Genomic DNA, 19,141 nt, shown 5'->3' with positions numbered 1-19,141 from the left:
TTCCAACAAATCTACGTAGGTGAGACTTTTTGGCCTTATTTCATCTATACAACTGAATAATGTAGATGACCGTGATAAATTTTAGCACAAAGGTATTATTAAAACTCTCAAATTTAGTACCGTATCAGATGCTGAAGGTGACAGAGGTTTCTCTGATATTTCAGTGGGAAGTCTGAGATTTAAACATATATCTGGAGCCAAAAGTTGAGGAACATTCAAAGTTTCATGTTCTAAAAATCAAGATAGTAAAAAAAAATTCCTGTAAATAGTTCTACATCATTAACTTTGTAAGAACAAGTTAGCAACAAACAACATTAAAAGTATTTGTTGAAAATCTAAGTAGAAGTTTATTTGTATAAATAAAGAAAATTCTATTCTACTCTAGTGGCAAGATTATATTTAATCTAGACTAATTCATAATTGAATGCAGACTGACTACAGTTTTTCTCATATGAATGATTCATAAGAATAAGGAAATACCTAAGTCATACCAATAAAATGCTATAATTTCCTTTTTCCATTTCAGATATACTAAATCATTTTTGTTTAACATTTCAATAAAACCAGATTTTAGGAAATTAATCATAGCAAATTTTTTTACTTTCAACACTGCTTCTTGTTTGTTTATTCGGTTAAACAGCTTTATCGAGACATAATTCACCTCCTTTAAAAATGTATAAGATATACATATGTATGAGTGTATATATATGTATGTATATATAAAAATGTGTAACTCAAATGTATAACTCAGTGGTTCTTAGTATATATAGAGACCGTAGCTAAATCATACCACTTAAAAAGTTTTATATAATTTTATAGAAGTCATTAGCTTCTTATTCAAAACAATAAAGAACCCTATCACAATAGGCCACCAGTCTAACTGTGTTTTTTGTCCTGTGACTCTAATCTTATTTCCTAGCGCCATAATTTTAATAGAACATTACTTTCAAGTTTCACAAGCAAAATCTAACTCACTGCAGTACTGAGTACCAAAAACTTGGTGCCAAGGCTTGAATTTAAACCACATGACAAGCATAAAACTAGAAAAATGAAAACCATTTTCTCCCTATTAAATCAATTTTTGGTTTAACTGCTTTTTTATGAGGGGGTGGTAACTCCTGTTTTAGCCATCATACAGACATAACCTTTAATTAGTCATGCTGTTCTCAGAAAAAGAAAAGAAAGAAATCACACCTGATATGGAAGAAATGACTTGTTGATTTTTATGACATTCAGAAACAACTTCTTGAGAAGCAGCTTCTTGATATCAATGAGGAGATTTGTGACAAAAAGAGAAAATAGAAAAGGGACTTTACAACCACAGAAAAAATTAAATATACAAGCATAGATTTCTTTATATATTGTGCATAAGAAGTGGTAGAAAACTAGACTGCCAGCTTAAGAATTTAATTTCTTAATTAATTTTAATTTTATTACTATTTATATTCTGGGCCTGATCATCTGGATGAATAACAAACTTTCAGCAAATAGCTGTTGACTTGAGGAGACAACAGAGCAGCAAAGTGCTTCCAGGCTTTCTCAAAGACCCATTCAAGAATGTTTCTCAAATGCACACTGAACATCTGTATCAAAAAAACACCTTCTTAAAAAACAATCTTATACATGCTCAACCTTATTCAGAAAGAAATAAAAACTAAAATAACAGATGCTTTTTATTTTAATCAACTGGATTGGTAAAGGATAAAAGAGTTATTAGCTAAATCACAGTGATGACCGAAAGAGGGAAAAAAGGTTCTTTGCAAGAAGTTGTTCATGGGAGCACCATTTGTAGGGGAAAAACACGGGAGGCCACCTAATACATTCATTCATTACATTAATGAAGAAGCTTATCAGGCAAAATTCCAAACATGAGTTCCTCCAACATGTATTCCCTCTATTTCTGGTCACAGTTACATCTATTCTTCCCACACTAAACCCAGCCTAGTCCTCCTCTTCAAACTCAACTTCAGGCCTCTCAATCTTAGGCATGAAATTCTAGTAAAGTCAATTATGGCATAGAGAACCCAAACTAAAAATACTGTTTCTACTGATTTATGATGTAGTCCATGGCATTTTTAAACAAGTATCTATTTTAATAAAGTTATCATAAATTCAGTTAAAAATCTGTAAAGTATATACCAGGGTTAGGAGCAAGAACCTGGGATGAGAAACTAACATAATTTCAAATTCCCCTTAAATTATTGTTTTGGAAAAAAAGTAGGCTATATTAAAGGTTAAAAATATATGAATTTTAAAAATTAAAGTAAAATAGAATTTTACCTGGGTCTGTATTTGTACTTGCATCCTGACATTCTTTAGCTTTCTTTTTCACAGAGGCCATGAAATGCAGTCCAGCGGAAGTATTAACATCATCTTGGAGCTTTTCTTAAATATAACAACAAAACATTGGATACAAGCATTGAGAAGCCAATATATCACCAGGAGCCAAGAAACAGAGTACCTACTTCAAGGGAAGTAAGGTATGCGGTGTCAAGATGTTATCAAAATGGACTTTCTGAGTGAAGGGGTATCTAAGTTGACCCTCACAGACAGTTCAACGGAATCAAAATCAAAACTGTCGAAGACTCTGTATGCCCAGGCTAGAAACCTATTATTCTGGCTGATGAAGATCCAGTAGAAGCTGTTAGGCAGGGAAATGAGACTGCTGCTGCTGCCACGCTTCAGTCGTGTCTGACTCTGTGCGACCCCAGAGACAGCAGCCCACTAGACTCCTCTGTCCCTGGGATTCTCCAGGCAAGAATACTGGAGTGGGCTGCCATTTCCTTCTCCATATGGTGAGACTAGTGTTCTAGAAAAACCACCCCAGCCAGCGTGTGAAAAATAAATTCGAGTGGATAAAATTAAAGAAAGGCAATCAGATTAGGTGAGGCTGCTGTAGCAGTTCAAATACACATCCAATAATGGTGAGGAATAACAGGGAGGGGATGAATTTAGGAATTATAAAGAAAGGAAAAAAGAAAGAAAGAACTGGCTACTGACTGGATGAGATGGGGAGGGGAAAGCAGAATTCAGAACAGCGTGTGTTTCAGGATTTAGTCGGCAGTGACACAGATGGAGACAGAGATCACAGGAGGACGAACCAGCTGGTGGGGGAGGGATAATGAATTCAGACTTGTAATTTCTACTCTGGAGGGAAAGATCAACAGGAAGCAGAATCAAAGTCCGAACACTATTACGGGAGTTTGGGTTTAGAGGTGGATTTTTCTGGGACATCACCCAGGGAGTCTGAGTAGAATGAAAGAGTATCAATGATGGCACATGGTAGTATAATGAAAAATACATATATCTGGTCTTTGTCCTTGGTTCCAGGCACGGAATTCCTTAAGCTCTTGGAAGTTCCTGAGCGGCAGGAGCATGTTTTGTTATTCCTGATGAGCCCCTTTTGATCATATCTGCCTTCGGGCTAATGAGGTGACCCCTGCAGGGCCCTAGACAGTTTCAGGAAGGGTGCTGCTCACCAGAGAAACTAACTGTCAGCCTGCCCCACACCCACCTCCAGGGAAGGGAGAGCAACTGGAGTCCAATCTTTCCATGTAGTCAGAGTTCAGGAAAAACCCTGAGACAACAAGGGCGACATCTGCGTCACCTGCATTGGCAGGCGGATTCTTAACCACTGAGCCACCAGGGACGCCCAAATACCTTAATACTAGTATGTAAAAACAAGTAAGTTATAAACAACCAGAGGAGGTATTATTTATATAAAGATATAAAGATAGATAGGGCTTCCCTGGTGGCTCAGTGATCAAGAACCTGTCTGCAATGCAGGAAACCTGGATTCGATCCCTGGATCAGGAAGATCCCCTTGAGGAGGAAATGGCAATCCACTCCAGTATTCTTGCTTGGGAAATTCCTTGGACAGGGGAGCCTGGTGGTCTAGGTCCATGGAGTCGCAAAAAAGTCAGACACGACTTAAGAGACTAACACTGTCTTTCATACGGATAGATATAGAGATATATTTATAGATACATGTGAGTACAGATATTTTGAAAATAAACCCAAAAGAATACTGACTATTTGCATTTTCCAAATTTTCTCCAGTTAATACATAATATTACCTTTGTAAAGAGAAAGAATGTTATTAAGAATGAAAGAGAACAGAGTTTTAAGATAAGAGAATGGGGAGCAAGAACACCAGATGGATTAGGAAGCTGAGAGATGGAAGCTAAGCGGGTAAGGAGATGACAGCTCAGCACACAGAGGCCTAATGCTGGGCCGAGGCACCAAGGAATGGAGGGAGCACCAGGTCAAGGGTCAAATGAAGGAATAGGGTAACAGACGTGAGGTGACTTCAAGGTAAAAATCTTGACCAATCAAATGAATGGTCATATCAATGACAGGAAAATGCCAGTTTAAAATCTGACTTTCTTGATTTTTGTGTGGCTTGCAGGATCTCAGTTCCCAATCAGGGACTGAACTTGGGCCATGGCAATGAAAGTTTGGAATCCTAACCATGAGGTCACCAGGTAATTCTTGCGGACATGCTGAATTTAAGGAGAAAGTAGCAAAGAAAGATGACACAGGGTAGGTGTGTATCTGAGTGTCACCAAAATAATTTAAAAGCTGAAGTTGTGACAGTGAATAAGCCTAGCGGTACAAAGCATTTGTGTGTACATGTGTGAAAAACACTGGGGAGAAAGCCTTGGGGGAACACATACGTTCAAAGGCAAGAAATGAGTCGATCAATTCAAGATGGAGAAGAATTTACAATGTATAAACAAGTCCTCTTCTCTGAATGAATTCCTTTAATGTATATGTATTTTCTATGATTAATTTGACTCCAAGCATTTTCTCCCATAGTTTCCTTTTGGGCCTCATATATCAATATCTTATTTGAGATTCTAACTAATTGCATTGCTCTACTGTAGGGGCTGATAAACTCTTTCTGGAAAGGGCCAGATAATAAATCTTTAGGCTTTGTGAACCATATGGTCCCTTTGGCAACAAATGAACCCTGGTGCAATGTGAAAGCTGTCATAGACAATATGTAAATAAATGGGCATCAATTAAACTTGATTTACAAAACCAAGTGTGGGCAACCCACAGTATTTTTGCCTAGAGAATTCCATGGACAGAGGAGCCTGGTGCGCTACAGTTTATGGGGTCTCAGAGTTGGACACGACTGAGCAACTAAAACACACACACACAACTGAAATTAACACAACATTGTAAATCAACTGTAGTCCAATCTAAAATAAAAGTTAAAAACAAAACAAGACAGGTGTGGTCCTTTGGGTCACAGTCTGTCAACCACTGCGCTAATGGATAACACAGCAAAACACACACACATGGACAGACAAACACACCATCCTGTCAAAGACAACATGAAAATTCCTTGGTCTCATAAGCATATTTTTAGAAAGCTGATTTTAACTCTGAATGGAGACATGACACTAATCATGCATATACATACCAAAAGGGATGTCAAAGTCTTCCAAAGGCTGGGAGCCAGGATGTTCTTGTTGCTCCTAAATGAATCCCACATGGTCAATTTATGACTAACTCAAAGACATATATTATTTTGAAAAAAAATATTCAATAGCTATGAGGAATGTTGATTTGGGGGGGGGTTAGTTTCAAATCTTATAACTCTAGAAATATTTATTCTATCAAATTATTCTATCAAAGTAATTCCACAGGTGTTCATGAAATTCACAGATCAAGCAACAAAAAAGAGCATTACCAATTTAATGCAGTTACTAAATTACAATATGCAATTTTCTCCTGAAGACTAGCTTTAACTCTCAAATAGTATCAAAACTATTCAAGGACTCGACACTTTACTAAGTGCCGCCAGACACGTTCTTGAGGACTTACTGAAAGAGAGTACCAAGATTCAAGTAAACAAAACTATTTCTGTTTTATTTACTCTCCTGTTGCATATACAGGTAAACAGTCACCAAATTTAGAAGCAATGTTTGCAAAGATCTGACATAAAATAGAGGCTGTATAGAAAACCTATGTTGGGGAAACTCTAGAGGCATCTAAAAGAGATGGGTGAAGCTATCACAGGATAAACCCACAATATGCATTAAGCTGTCACAGAAAAAAATTCAAAGTCACATAAGCAGATGATCTGAACTACAGTTTTTGATTTACCAACAAGTTGCTTTTCATATTAATCACTTTATGTCTATTCTGTATGGAGGGATGCACTCAGGACTTTTGTACCTAATGATGTTAACACATTATTGACCAGGGGATTCTTGCAGAAACTAATGCCTGTGGCCAGCGATTTGTTATGAAAGTAAATGTTCAAACGTCTCTGGTCGATAATGTTTGGGTAACATAAAAGTGTTAATACGCCTCTGGTCAATATGCTGTTAAGATCCTCCTAGTCACAATCAGAAGCTTCTGGCAATGAGATGACTAAATAAACCACAGACAATCTGAGCTCTATGTACACACAGACCAGGGAAGAATGCATGCTAGTTTCTGTACCTGGGGCTTCACAGCTACTTCTGAATCGTTGCCATTAATGATGATGTCCTCCGGCTGGAAAGTCACACTTGGCTTTCTCCTTAGTTTCTCTGATCTTTCTTCCTGCAGTTCTCTTTCAGCTCGTCGTCTCTGTCTGTTAAAATTCACAGTGTAAAGCATATTTTTTACTATTTTAGGAACATCAGTTTTTCATCTGTATCATGCTATAGAGGAAGACAGTTATGAAAATTATGTCAATAGACTATTTTCTGTGGCATTTAATTAAATTAGCAAGATATTCTGCTAGAATAAATACAAGCAAAAGTCAGACACAAGAAAGTTACTTCTAGTTCCCTACTACTGAACTGACTTTTCTGTTAGTCATGGGAAACTCAGGTTAGAGTTGCACATTTCAGGTAATTTTCAAATTCTCTTTTTGGCAGATTTGAAGCTGGCCCTGGAAACCCTATTAGATACCACCAGTGACCTATTTAAAGAAGTCAGGCAAACTCAGGCTCCAAGGAGGGAACCCCAGGGAGGAGGAAGGAAGGCCCAAAAAGCTACAGGGAAAACTTACTTTGAAGAGGGTTTACTTAGAAAATATGGAAGGAAAGAACCATTTCTGGAAAGAGAGCCCTGGTAGTAGATTTTAGGGCCTGATAAACATGAAATTTTAAAAAATATTTTCTAGACTAAGTAAAAATCCACCATGAATACATGTCTCGAGCATCCATTATTAATGAAACACTATATATGCTCTTCATGAAAAGTCACGGCCTTGCTTTTCACATGCACATTTCTTACTGCCCTGAAACAATTCACACCACTGTGCTCTGTATGAGTCTGGAAGATATGGTAAGATGAATAACAATAAACATTATGTCAGTGTATCGAACAGTATATAGAATATTTCATGATACCAAATATTTGCTGCAAAAGATGACTGCTCATCCTGTTAAAGAAAAAGGTAAAAGAAACCTCCAGCCTACTGAATGCCAGGAAAGAATTCCTTAATAGCATGAAAAAAAAATACTAGCATTTGTCTCTCACATTATAGGAATTTTTCTCATCACAAGGTGTATTCAAACGCATGATACTTGACAAGGAAACTGAATATGCAATTATGTAGAGGCTGAGAGGTTGAACCAGGTAATTTCCATCTATTTAACTGTATTATTGTCACTAATAATAAGCTTGTCGGTATGTTTGCAGGCATATGCTCAAATAAAATTTCACTTAAAACTTGCCTTTTTTTACTGTCCTTCCCTTGTCTCAATTCAGATGATTCTATTTTGACCTTTAGAAGCTGGAGATGTCCAGGATCACCTTGTTCAAAGAAATTATGTGTCCAGTTCTGTTGCCTTTGTTTAAATGCAATGAGGTTTTCAAGTGGAATAAGTTGTGGGTTTTGGTACTGTAGAAAAAATAAAAAAGGACAGTAATTTAAACTCACAAACATGTCAACTAGACAACATGTTAATAAAAACTGAGAGAAACGTTTGTTTAAACTGAGATGTGCAAGTGACAGAACATGTCAGTTAACAATGAGTACAATGAGTATCCAGATCTTAAAGTATAAATGATTTTAGAAATAATTTCTGAAACTTTGTACTGAGCATTTCAGAAATTTTTCTACAAGTTCTCATTTTCTTAATTTCTTTTTCATATTAAGAATCTTACTTCTTACAATTGCAAATTAAGTTAAATAATGCCTAGCTTGGATTTAAAATTCTTTGGAACTGGGAGGATGCACAGGGGTGGAGATTATGGATGGAACAAATAAGCGATACGTTGGTAACGACTGTTGTTGGGTGATGGGATAACTTGGGGGTTTATTATACTATTTTAATTTTTAAAAAATGTCTTTAAAACCTTCCAAAAACATATACTTCTTTACTCCTTCAATTCTTTCCTTTTGTTTATAATATGTTCAGAAGAAAAGGAGGCATGATAAGTATTTTTTCTAAGGAATGACCACTTCTTTTCCCAGTACCATTTTAGAAACTTAGAAGGGTACCAGAAAATGAATTACTCAACTATACTGACTTAACAGAAGTAGAACCTGAACAGTCTGAATCTCATTAATCAAAGGTTACAACTTTAAACAGGACTTAGTGGGTTTATAAAGATTTAATCTTTGTGTTTTAAGTATTTAAAAATAGAAACATTTTTTAATAAGTAAAACTACTTACAGATCTGGGTCTATTTAACAATTTTAACCTGTAATAGATTTGAAGGAAATCATAGTACAATTGCTAGGAACCTCAAACAATGCTCTCTCACTCTAGACAGACACACACACACATATACACACTTCCCTACACGTATAAATAAGAATACTGGTCATACTATTTTACTTATTTCTCTGAGCAGGATCTCAGACATATCTATGAAAGAGTCTAGAAAACGCTGGTACTGATATACAAGACCTAAAACCTCTTTGCATGCTTAATTGCTTCAGTCGTGTCCAACTCTGCGATCTCATGTACTGTAGCCTACCAGGCGCCTGTCCATGGGATTCTCCAGGAAAGAACCCCGGAGTGGGTTGCCATTTCCTTCTCCAGGGGATCTTCCCCACCCAGGGATCAAACCCATGAGTCTTATGTCTCCTGCACTGGCAGGCAGGTTCTTTACCACTAGTGCCACCTGGGAAGCCCTAAAACCTGTAAGATACCCAATTATTAGTTTAAATCAAATCTGTATATTATTTCCAGTAACAGAAGCATTATTTTTTGAAAAATAAATGTGTTAAAGCTTTTCATTGAGCACACATTTATGCTATGAAAGATGCAGGAATGTGCTTTTGCAACACTCTGCAAAAATCATTACCATATTTTCTGGGCCTAGACATGAATGAAGTAGTGATAATCTTGGGCATTTTCTTTCTTCTGCCATAGTTCTCATAGGTATGGATGGAACTGTAATGGACGCTCTTGAGGTAGAAGAAAACATGTAAGGAGGTTTAAGTTGCAGGTACAATAAAGGAAGTCCAGAGGAATTCTGAGAAGATATCTCAAAGGGTCCTGGTTTAACATCAAACATTTTTTCTGGTTGCATAAATGTTTTAGAGTCCTGTTGAGGTGTCAAGTTTTCTTGTCCAACAGACGGATCCAAGTTCACATGCTTTGGGATTTCTTTAATTATTGTTTCTGCCCATTTTTTCGGCTCAGCTGCTTTTTTTATGGCTTCAGTATTATACTGGCTCAGATTCAAATGGGACACTGAAGTAGTGGCCATTGCTGTCTTTGGCAAAGGAGGCTGTGAGAAATCAGATAATCCCCAAGCCTCTCTAGGCTGAGGCAGAGGACTGAAGGGAAGTTGAGGAACTCTCTCTGTCTGGAAGGAAATGGGCTTAAATTCAGGCTTGGGCTGAAACTGAAGCAAAGGGAAACCATCACCAGGTCGGGAAGTATTTCCAGTGGGGATAAGTCTAGGTGTCTTTGGAATGGCAGAAGATGCAGACAAAAGGTGGAGGTGACTGTTTCCAGCAGGAACTGGAGACAAAGAAGAGGTTGGTAAGCTGTGAGATGCTGGAGTTAGTCCTCTATTCTGGGGCTGACCTTCTGATTGACAAAAAGGAACACTCCCATGTGGAACATTCTGGAAGAGAAAGGAAAAACTATGATGTAATTTTTAAATATATTATAAACTCCTTATTTGTAAATATTGTTCAATATGTTTTAGAGTGGGTAGAATATAATAACTACTAAATAACTCATTTTCTCAAATAACCAACCATTGAAACTATGAGGAAAACTTCAGTGGTATTTTAAAATGCATTACCTCTAAGTTTCCATTACTATTTTCATTGGATTGCACAATTTCTTTATGGCAGTGTGGGCTCTTCTTGCCAGGCTCTCTGGCATACTCTCCCATGGGTTGTGGTTTAATGAAAAATCTCTCCTTCAGATTTCTACTGGTGTCTCCAACATCATTACTCCCTCTCGTAGGGTTTGATCCTTGGCTTCCCACCAAATGCACAGACTGAGACTGTTGTAGAAGTTGATGAATATCTGGGAGGTTTGCGAAGGATGATCCTACTATTTGCATTAGGCTCATGAAGTTGATCTGTTGCAGCTAGAATAAAATAAAAATTACAGAAACATCTTAAAGTCTAATGAAAAGACCCAAAGAGCAACAATTATCTGAGTATTCCAAAATAGTCATACTTCCATCTTAGTATCTGTCACAACCATAAGTGCTGAGTATGAAGCATAGCTGGGAGAGATCTAAAAAAAAAAAGGAAAAGAAGACTAGCTCCCTGTCTTCAAGGAGGAGTCAACTAGGACTATGAACTCATAATGCGACTTGAGGCCATCTGTGAAGCAGTTTACACAAATATCCCAGGGATCACAAAGGAGTGAGCTGATGGAGCAGGTGAGGATAACTAGATTGCCGAAATTTTTAAAATTTTTATTTATTTCATGGGTGAGGATAATTAAAGAATTCCTAAATGGGTGTGTGAACAGGTTTTCATGAAAGAAAAAAGTAGAGATCAGGAAACAGGTGAAGAGCGAGGAATTCCTGTCAAAGGGCTATTCGAGAGAAAGGCAATGCACAGAGTGAAAGGCAATGCACAAAGTGAAAGGTATGCACAATGGTTGACAAACCTCACACAACAGTATCACTTGAGGAGCAGTTAAAAAATCCCCATGGCCAGGTCACACCCCATGCCAATAAAATCAGAGCCACCGGGGGATCTAAGCCAGGATGAGTAGTTTGTAGGATGATGAGGTGACTTCAATGTGCAGAAAAGCTTCCGGATCACTAGTACACACACTGGCTTGGATGGAGCAGGAAATTTACCGCTAATGAGCAGAGAGGCGAGCACAGTGGTTCCCCAGCTGCAGTGTCAGCGTCACCTAAGGACTTGCACTCTTTGATGAGCACCATCCCCAGAGTTTGATTCCAATTGGTCTGGAATGGGGGCCTAACAACCTGTGTGTCAAATATCTCAGTGATGCTGATGCTAAGGGTTCAGAGCCCACACTCTGAGGACCACTAGACTTGGGAGAGTATGGTGGGAAAAGAGGGAAGGTAATAGCTGTACTTTATAAAATAAGCCAAGAAGGAAACCCTGCAGGCCTTTTTTTTTTTTTAATTTAGGTTCCCCAGACTTATGGACATGGGGCAGTTGGGGGAGGAAAGAAAAAAGAGGGTGGGACGAATGGAGAGAGTAACACGGAAATATATACATTACCATAAGTAAACTAGATAACCAATGGGAATTTGCTGTATGACTAGGGAACTCAAACCCAGGCTCTGTAACAACCTCGAGGGGTGGGATGGGGTGGGAGGTTCAAGAGGGAGGAGACATAGATACTTCCATGGCTGATTCGTGTTGATGTATGACAGAAACCAATACAATATTGTAAAGCAATTACCTTTCGATTAAAAACAAATTTAATAAAACATGGATATTCCCCTCAATTATAAAAGAAATACATGCTTATTACATTTAAAAAAGAAGCATTAAAAAAGGAAATAAAAAATGATACACAATCCTATTCCCAAAGATAACTAGTATTAACATTTTTGGCACGTCTCCTTTTACTCTTTGTATTTTAACACATGATTGACATCATAGAGTATATAAATTTGTACCTGAAATTCACTGAAGATTTTTAGAACAGAAAGTAACAGTCTTAGAACAATATCTGGAGAAGAAGATCTCAGAAATGCATCTTTAAGACAATAGAAGTGTGAAGTTCTAAGAATCTAAGGTTGGTAACAGCTACAGAAATAGCAAATATGGAGAAGGAAATGGCAACCCACTCCAGTGTTCTTCCCTGGAAAAAGGCACGGACAGAGAAGCCTGGCGGGCTGCAGTCCACGGGGTTACATGACTGAGCACTCACACGAGGAGGATGGAGGGAGGCAGGTTAGTAGCAACAAACTGGTAAAACCAAAAAAAAAAAAGAAACAGACATACAACGTAGGCAAAAGAATCAAGAAGACAGTGCCCAGTGAAAGGGGAAAGATGGCTCTCTAAGACAGTGACTCTTTATCTTTTGTGTGTATCGGAATTATCTTGAGAACTTGTTAAATATTCAGGGCAGTGACCAGCAAAGACTCTAGGTAATCCAGAAAACGAGTTTGACAAATGCCTCTAAACCTTTAAGCAGGGGGCTTCCTGGCAGTCCAGTGGCTGGGGCTCTGTGCTTCCACTGCAGGGGTCATGGGTTCAAGCTCTGGTCAGGGATCTGAGATTCCACATGCAGTTTGGCCAATAAATAAAAAATAAGTAATATGTGAAAATTATAAACAAAAAATTAAACTTTAACCTGGTAAAATAGGTGATGCTACTAAAGAGAAAAGGGAAATAAGAGACTCAGAAGAGTAAGAATTAAAATCAGTTTCAAGATGATCCATGGGATGGTGGAGCATGCTGGAAAAGTCTTTGTTATCAGGGCCCATAAATTCAAAGAGAAAATTAGTGCCCCGAATTGCCAGTACAGAAATGATACACTGCATCACATAAAAAGGTATGAAAGTGGATGTAGAATACATGAAGAAAAGAACCGATGTGAGGGAATTAATGTATAAGCGATACAGCAGAAAGGGGAAAGGGAAATAATTTTAAATTGTTGGTAGAGAGAAAAGGATAACCAGGTGAGAAAAAGATGATGGAAGGCAAAGTGCACAACACTTTAAATCCAGGTGACAATTTCAAACCAAATATGATGTGACAGGCTGTGTCAGAAAATAAACTGATTCAGATACCTCCGAGCAGGGGTTGGCTGGTCTGCTCAGCCACCTCACTTTTGTCGGCAGCTCTGGATTCCCAACAGCTCAGAAAAAAGAAGTCATCAGGAGAAGTAGGGAACACAGTTGAGACTCTAGGCCCTAGAATTAGGACTTCTGAATAACAAAGGAAAAGTGCCCCAAGCAGGGAAACCCTGCGATTTAACTTGAACTCGTCAGACTCTGAAAGTTTGTTCGTAGTTTAAAACCTGACGTAAACACCATGTGTAGACTTAATGGGTTAAACAGAGATGTGCTTACCTGAACTAATTTAAACATTTCATCTTGGAGCATTTGCCTAACAGAATTGGAAGACTGCGATAACTGAGCACTGGGTTCATTTCTCTGGGTTGGCTGAGCTGTTGGTCCAGGTGTTTGTGAAGCCACTGTGACTCCATTTGATGCCAAAGGTGGAGCTGAGAAAGATTTATCTTTACATGCAGAGACTGGAGTACTATGTGGAAGCATATAAATAAAAAGCACACATTAATCAAGAAAAAAAAACCACATTAGGTGTTCATGAGCTGAGCATTTTGATCCTACTTTTTTATTCTATTTTAAAAGCTTTCTGGAAATTTTCAGGGAATTTAAACCCTAAAGCCTATCTCACTGTATATCCCTTAGCCCCCAGATACAGTTGTCATCAGCAGAGCTGTTCATTCAAATGCCATAACCAAGGGACATGTGATGTCTAGCCAGCCATGGCCCCCGCCCTATGGTGTTACAATGCCCAGGTCAGCTCACACATTTATTTTACTTGCCTGGTACCTGTAGGCATCTGAATTTGAGACCTGTGCAATCATTCTGATCAGCTGGACAGACGATGTCATTTGGCTTAGGAATATACTTCCTGGATTAAATTTAAAGATCGGAGTGGATTTAAGAAAACTGTGGAAAGTATGGGTTAAGAAATATGTTTAATTCTGGGCTTCCCTGGTGTCTCACTGGTAAAGAATCCACTTGCCAATGCAGGAGACACAGGTTCAAACCCTGACATGCCACGGAGCAACTATGCCCGTATGCCACATCCACTGAGCCTGTGCTCGAGAGCCTGGGAACCACAACTTCCAAGTGCACGTGCCCTAGAGCCTGTGAAGTCAGTGCAATGAGAAGCCTGAGCGTCACAACTAAAGACTAGTCCCCACTTGAGCATCTAGAGAGAAGTTTGCACAGCAAAAAAGAACCAGCACAGCCAGAAATAAGTAAATAACATATTTTTAAAACATGTTTAATTCTAACATGGGTAGAGCAAATTCCTGCTGTTCTTCAATAAATGTGAAACAATAGTATTGTGAATATTTCATTTCCAAACAAATCAGAGAGTTTACAATAATAACTAAATCCTAACAAAAAATGCCTATTTAGAAATAAAAATGAAAAGTCAAAGTAAGTTTTTGTTTTAAATAAAATGATTGTTTGAGGATGATTCCTTAAAACACAAGAGGTATTCAATGTTTTACAAGTAAATCAATATAGGGAGCAGGTAATATCATGTCCAAATGAACTGATCACTGTCTCTAAACAGAAAATAACGTATTAAACTGTGTTTAGATTTATTTGGATTTACACTCATTCCGTTTCAGCAATAATTTGAGCCTTTTTATTAAGCATGTGCTCGATAACAGAATTCTATTTGGGAGATCCATGAAGAACAGACATTACAACTTACTTGCCTGTTTTAACACAATTTTATTGGCCTTTGCTTTTTAATAAGTAGCAAGGAGATAAATTTTAATTATGGAGAATTTTTCTAAAGCAAATTTATGCTGTATCATTCTCTGATTTCAACACCATTTATACACTTCAACCATTGGAAAAGAAATTCAAAAGACAGAACTGGATGACTCTTCTATGAGAGAATTAAAGGCATTTGATATTTCATGAGAAATCTGCTAAAGGCTGAACACGAGCAAGAACTACCTCTTTCAATAACATACCCATGACTTCTCTTTTTTGGAAGAGACTTGTTCTAAAATAGTTCCTGCATGTCTTTAAAACACAACTGTTACAGGAAAATCTTTCAGTGAGAAACGTAAAGTTGTGAGAAATGGATACCTATATTGATCTTTCAATGTGTAATGTTGATTTCATTTTACTCTCTTAGTTTTTGGTCAAGATGTTTAGTAATTGTTTCAAAATGGTACAACAGGCATCATTTTTTTCTCTTTTCTATTTGTAATTATATCAGAATGGTACAGTAGGCAAAAATGCTTACCTAGAAACTTCCGAATTTGTATCTACACAAAATGAATGAGGAATGATATGTTCAAGATCTGTAGAGGCTTCGATCATACTATAATTAAAGATTAAAAATCAGTTAGGAAGATATTCTTTACATTATCTAAGATACAGGTGATCTAAGGCTCAACCATCTAAGAGCCTAAATAAACATCCTCTAACCTTCTGTAATGCTTAGCTCATAATTACAATCTATTTACATTTGTCTCCATAGCAATAGTAAGAGATTCAAATAAAAGCAAAGAATTTGTCTGGATGGCTTTAATACATGATTTGAACATTATTAAATGTTTGGCAACAGAAATAATATAATCTAAAATGAGTGGAAATGAAGTTAGCTGGGACCTTAAACTTCACCTGGGAAGAAGCAGAAACTTTGCTCAGAACACTACAGAGCTCATTATCATATCTGAAACGGCAATGACTAGTTTCTTATTAATAGAAATATTTATATTACTTGTAACGACACAGGACATTAAATATATTCTTTTATTAATTATTCACAGGAGGCCTGAACAAAATTTGTACATAAGAGAAAGAGAAGTTAACTGAGTTGCCTTCCTTAGTCAAAGTAATTCTAAAAATTAAAAACTTCAAAAATCCTAACAAGAAATCATGCCCAAATTGCAACATATGAAAACTGTCTTCAGCTATCCTTGAAGCAATAATAAGCTGGCAAGCAGAGTATGTGTCCACCGAAGCCCCGCGGACAGTGTGCAATGATCATACCACAATAGTGAAAGATCATACACATATGTTATGACTAACATGATTCTTTACTTTTACCCAATAAAAGTGAAACTAGTAGGGAAAGGGAGGGCCTTAACTAGCAGGTGAATAAACTCCGAATATTTCTAGCTATATTTTAAGACTGATAGTGATAGGAGAATAAAAGGTATTTTAGACGTCTTTACCTCACTTTCAAAATTTAGAAGTATAACATTTACTAAAAATCATCATTACCATTGCTATTAAACTGAAGTTACCATTTCACTAGGAACACAGTATCACTGTAAAACATATACTGTCAATCATGAGGAAAAAGAATCCTCTTCATCACGTGAATCGCAGTGAGCCCTGAAAGCTCCCTAAGACTTTTCCCCCTTACCCTTTCTGTTCAGTTGATTCCTCCTCCATACACGTCTCCAGTGGTTCTTCCCTTGGACACTGAGCCTCTCCTGCGGAATGCTGCTAAAATTAATAGCACCCAAAAAAGCAAAGAGGTGAAACGGGTATTGTTGTCTTTGGTATCTGGGGTTTCACATTAGCCACTCGCCTGAACAAAAACAGTCTGAAAGCAAGTGAGAAACCAAACACTGAAATGTCCTCCCGGTCCTGCTCTGACCAGATCTTCATCCTGTGATGCCTCAAGCCCATCGCCTTAAGCCACTGAGCATATTAAACTGCAAAGACAAATGATGCCACTAGAAATCATTTACAGTGTATTTATGATGTATCTGTAAATTACACACGCATTACTACCTAAGTACAACAGAACGTTGAACAACTTGGGTTTGCACTGAGCAGGTACACTGATATGCAGATTTGTTTTTTCCAATAAATACATTACTACACAATCTGGGGGTTGGCTGAATCCACACCAGGCCCAGGAACCAATCCTCTGTGAACACTAAGGGACGACTGGACGTGCATTCCTGACTGCATGGGGGGGTCGAAGCCCCTAAATGCCATGTTGTTTAAGGGCCAACTGTACACTGTGAAAACAACTACAAAATGAGAAAAAATAAAAACCTAATCCCTCTTAAAGGAATTGTTTCAATAATTAGAAATGTCTGTGGAAATCTAGTGTACCCGGTGAAATGTCTGTACCTGGAAATCTAGTGTATAGTGTTTTGAGAAAACAAATAATGCATAAAAGTGCATGTATGAGCAAAAACTGCACACTACTGACGAACATATACATTTTGAGTACGGAACACTGCAGCACTCTTGGCTAAATTAATTTACTACAGCAATTTATGTAATTAACACTTCACTGCCTGAAAGTATTAAATCTTAGTAGTAACAGAATTTCTGAGAAAGAAAAATGCTGCATGGCTATACTTTATGATTCACAGTATACTTTTAAGAGACAATAGCCTTGGTTGGATATACTGAATAAAAACACTATGGTGTTACCATAGTATGATTTAAGTAACTTTATATTTACGAAGACTTCCCAGTGACTCAGTGGTAAAGAATCTGTCTGCCAACACAAGAGACACAGGTTCAATCCCTGGGTTGGGAAGATCCCCTGGAGAAGAGAATGGCAATCCATTCCAGCATTCTTGCCTGGGAAATTCCATGGACGGTTGAGCCTGGTGGGCTGCGGTCCATAGGGTCACAAAAGAGTCAGAAACGACTGAGCAACTAAAAAAACAACAACAACAATCCATATTTACACACTTACCTTTTCTAAATGCTGTGGTAAGGTTTGCATCTGTGTGTAAACGGCAATATTAGGACTTTCAACAGGTTCTTTGGCAAACTCTTTGGCATCGTCTATGGGGAAACAAGAGGGAAGAAAACACAGACCTTTTGAAAGTTAATCAATTTACTTTTCAGAAGGTTCAGGAATATTACAGGAAACATGATGGCAAAAACATTTCCTATCCTCCTTACAAAAATATTTTTTAACACCTAGAGACAACTCTTCTTCACCAAGTGAGTCCAGATACACCTTGAAAGGGCTTAGATCAGTGTGTATAATTCCATATAAAGCTCTGAGAGTTGCTGTTTTAAAGAAACCTGTCAAGGAAAGGTTCACAGGATTGGTTCACAGAAATGAAGAGACTCAAAATAATCAACACAGCAAGGCAAAAGACTCCAAACTCAAGTTACGAGTTAATATGCTTAACATTTCAAAAATATTAAATTCTCTTTAAACAACTGGATTTAGGCTATTTTATAAACACACCAATTTAGATATAAGACTAAGTTATCTCATAATCATTCGCCCTATCAAATCAGTAAGGTCAAACAAAAAGATTAGCTAAATAAACTGACCTTCATGGTCTGTTTGGTATACATCCATTTCCTCCTGTGTAAATGCTTCTACTTCTGAAAGATCCTCATCGATATTTACAACTTCTTTTTCAGTAACATCAGTGACAGAAATAATCTCATCTTTGGTTCTTTTTATTTCAGGAGTTTTTACCTCTGTTGGCATTCTATTGACAAAAATGAAGCAACTAAAATCGTAACTCATACTTGGGAACAAAGAGTTTGCTTTCAACAGATTCAGTTAATTGAAAAAGAACAAACTAAGCTTTCATACTTATGAGGTCTTTATTTTAACCACATATGGCACATAGCAGAATATCAATAAAAGGTTAAAATGAAGAATAAAAATGAATTTTAAAAAGTTCAATAAATAACTGAATATCCCATTTTTATTTACTCAGATTAGAATAATTTCGGCTTATCTAAATTGCCCATTCCCATAAAGGAATCTTCCTGCTACCAAGCCTTCAGCTTTAGTATTCAAGGATATATTCCTCATAGTACTATATATTAAGTAAAAATGGATGAGATGGTTAGTTCAACTTTGACACGGGAAGTCAATGAACATAATAAAGGGATCTCTTGGGATGAATCTGCTCCTGTCTCAGAAGATATACGCTAGACTAACATGGAAAGAAACATAATTTGTAATGTATTATTAAAATATTTCAGAAAGCACTCCTTGCTGCTTCTCTAGGTTAAAGAAACACTCACTTCC

At 37.3% G+C, this 19,141-nt stretch overlaps 1 protein-coding gene across 1 annotated transcript in view; it reads right to left on the bottom strand.

Moving 5' to 3' along the window:
- Positions 1-19,141, bottom strand: part of CPLANE1 (ciliogenesis and planar polarity effector complex subunit 1) — a 103,282-nt gene that overhangs the window by 42,857 nt on the left and 41,284 nt on the right. Inside the window, exons 27-39 of the mRNA XM_052659199.1 lie at positions 18,427-18,590; positions 17,831-17,922; positions 16,529-16,611; positions 15,398-15,475; positions 13,444-13,636; positions 10,222-10,515; positions 9,268-10,038; positions 7,682-7,852; positions 6,460-6,588; positions 5,432-5,486; positions 2,281-2,385; positions 1,195-1,260; positions 121-230 (exon numbers count right to left, since the gene is read on the bottom strand). Coding sequence (XP_052515159.1) covers positions 121-230; positions 1,195-1,260; positions 2,281-2,385; positions 5,432-5,486; positions 6,460-6,588; positions 7,682-7,852; positions 9,268-10,038; positions 10,222-10,515; positions 13,444-13,636; positions 15,398-15,475; positions 16,529-16,611; positions 17,831-17,922; positions 18,427-18,590 — 2,311 coding nt within the window. The remainder of the gene's footprint in view (positions 1-120; positions 231-1,194; positions 1,261-2,280; positions 2,386-5,431; positions 5,487-6,459; positions 6,589-7,681; positions 7,853-9,267; positions 10,039-10,221; positions 10,516-13,443; positions 13,637-15,397; positions 15,476-16,528; positions 16,612-17,830; positions 17,923-18,426; positions 18,591-19,141) is intronic.

This window comes from Budorcas taxicolor, chromosome 20 (genome assembly GCF_023091745.1).
Source record: "Budorcas taxicolor isolate Tak-1 chromosome 20, Takin1.1, whole genome shotgun sequence".
In the NCBI taxonomy this organism is placed as follows: Eukaryota; Metazoa; Chordata; class Mammalia; order Artiodactyla; family Bovidae; genus Budorcas; species Budorcas taxicolor.
This window is presented reverse-complemented; position numbering and strand designations above follow the sequence as displayed.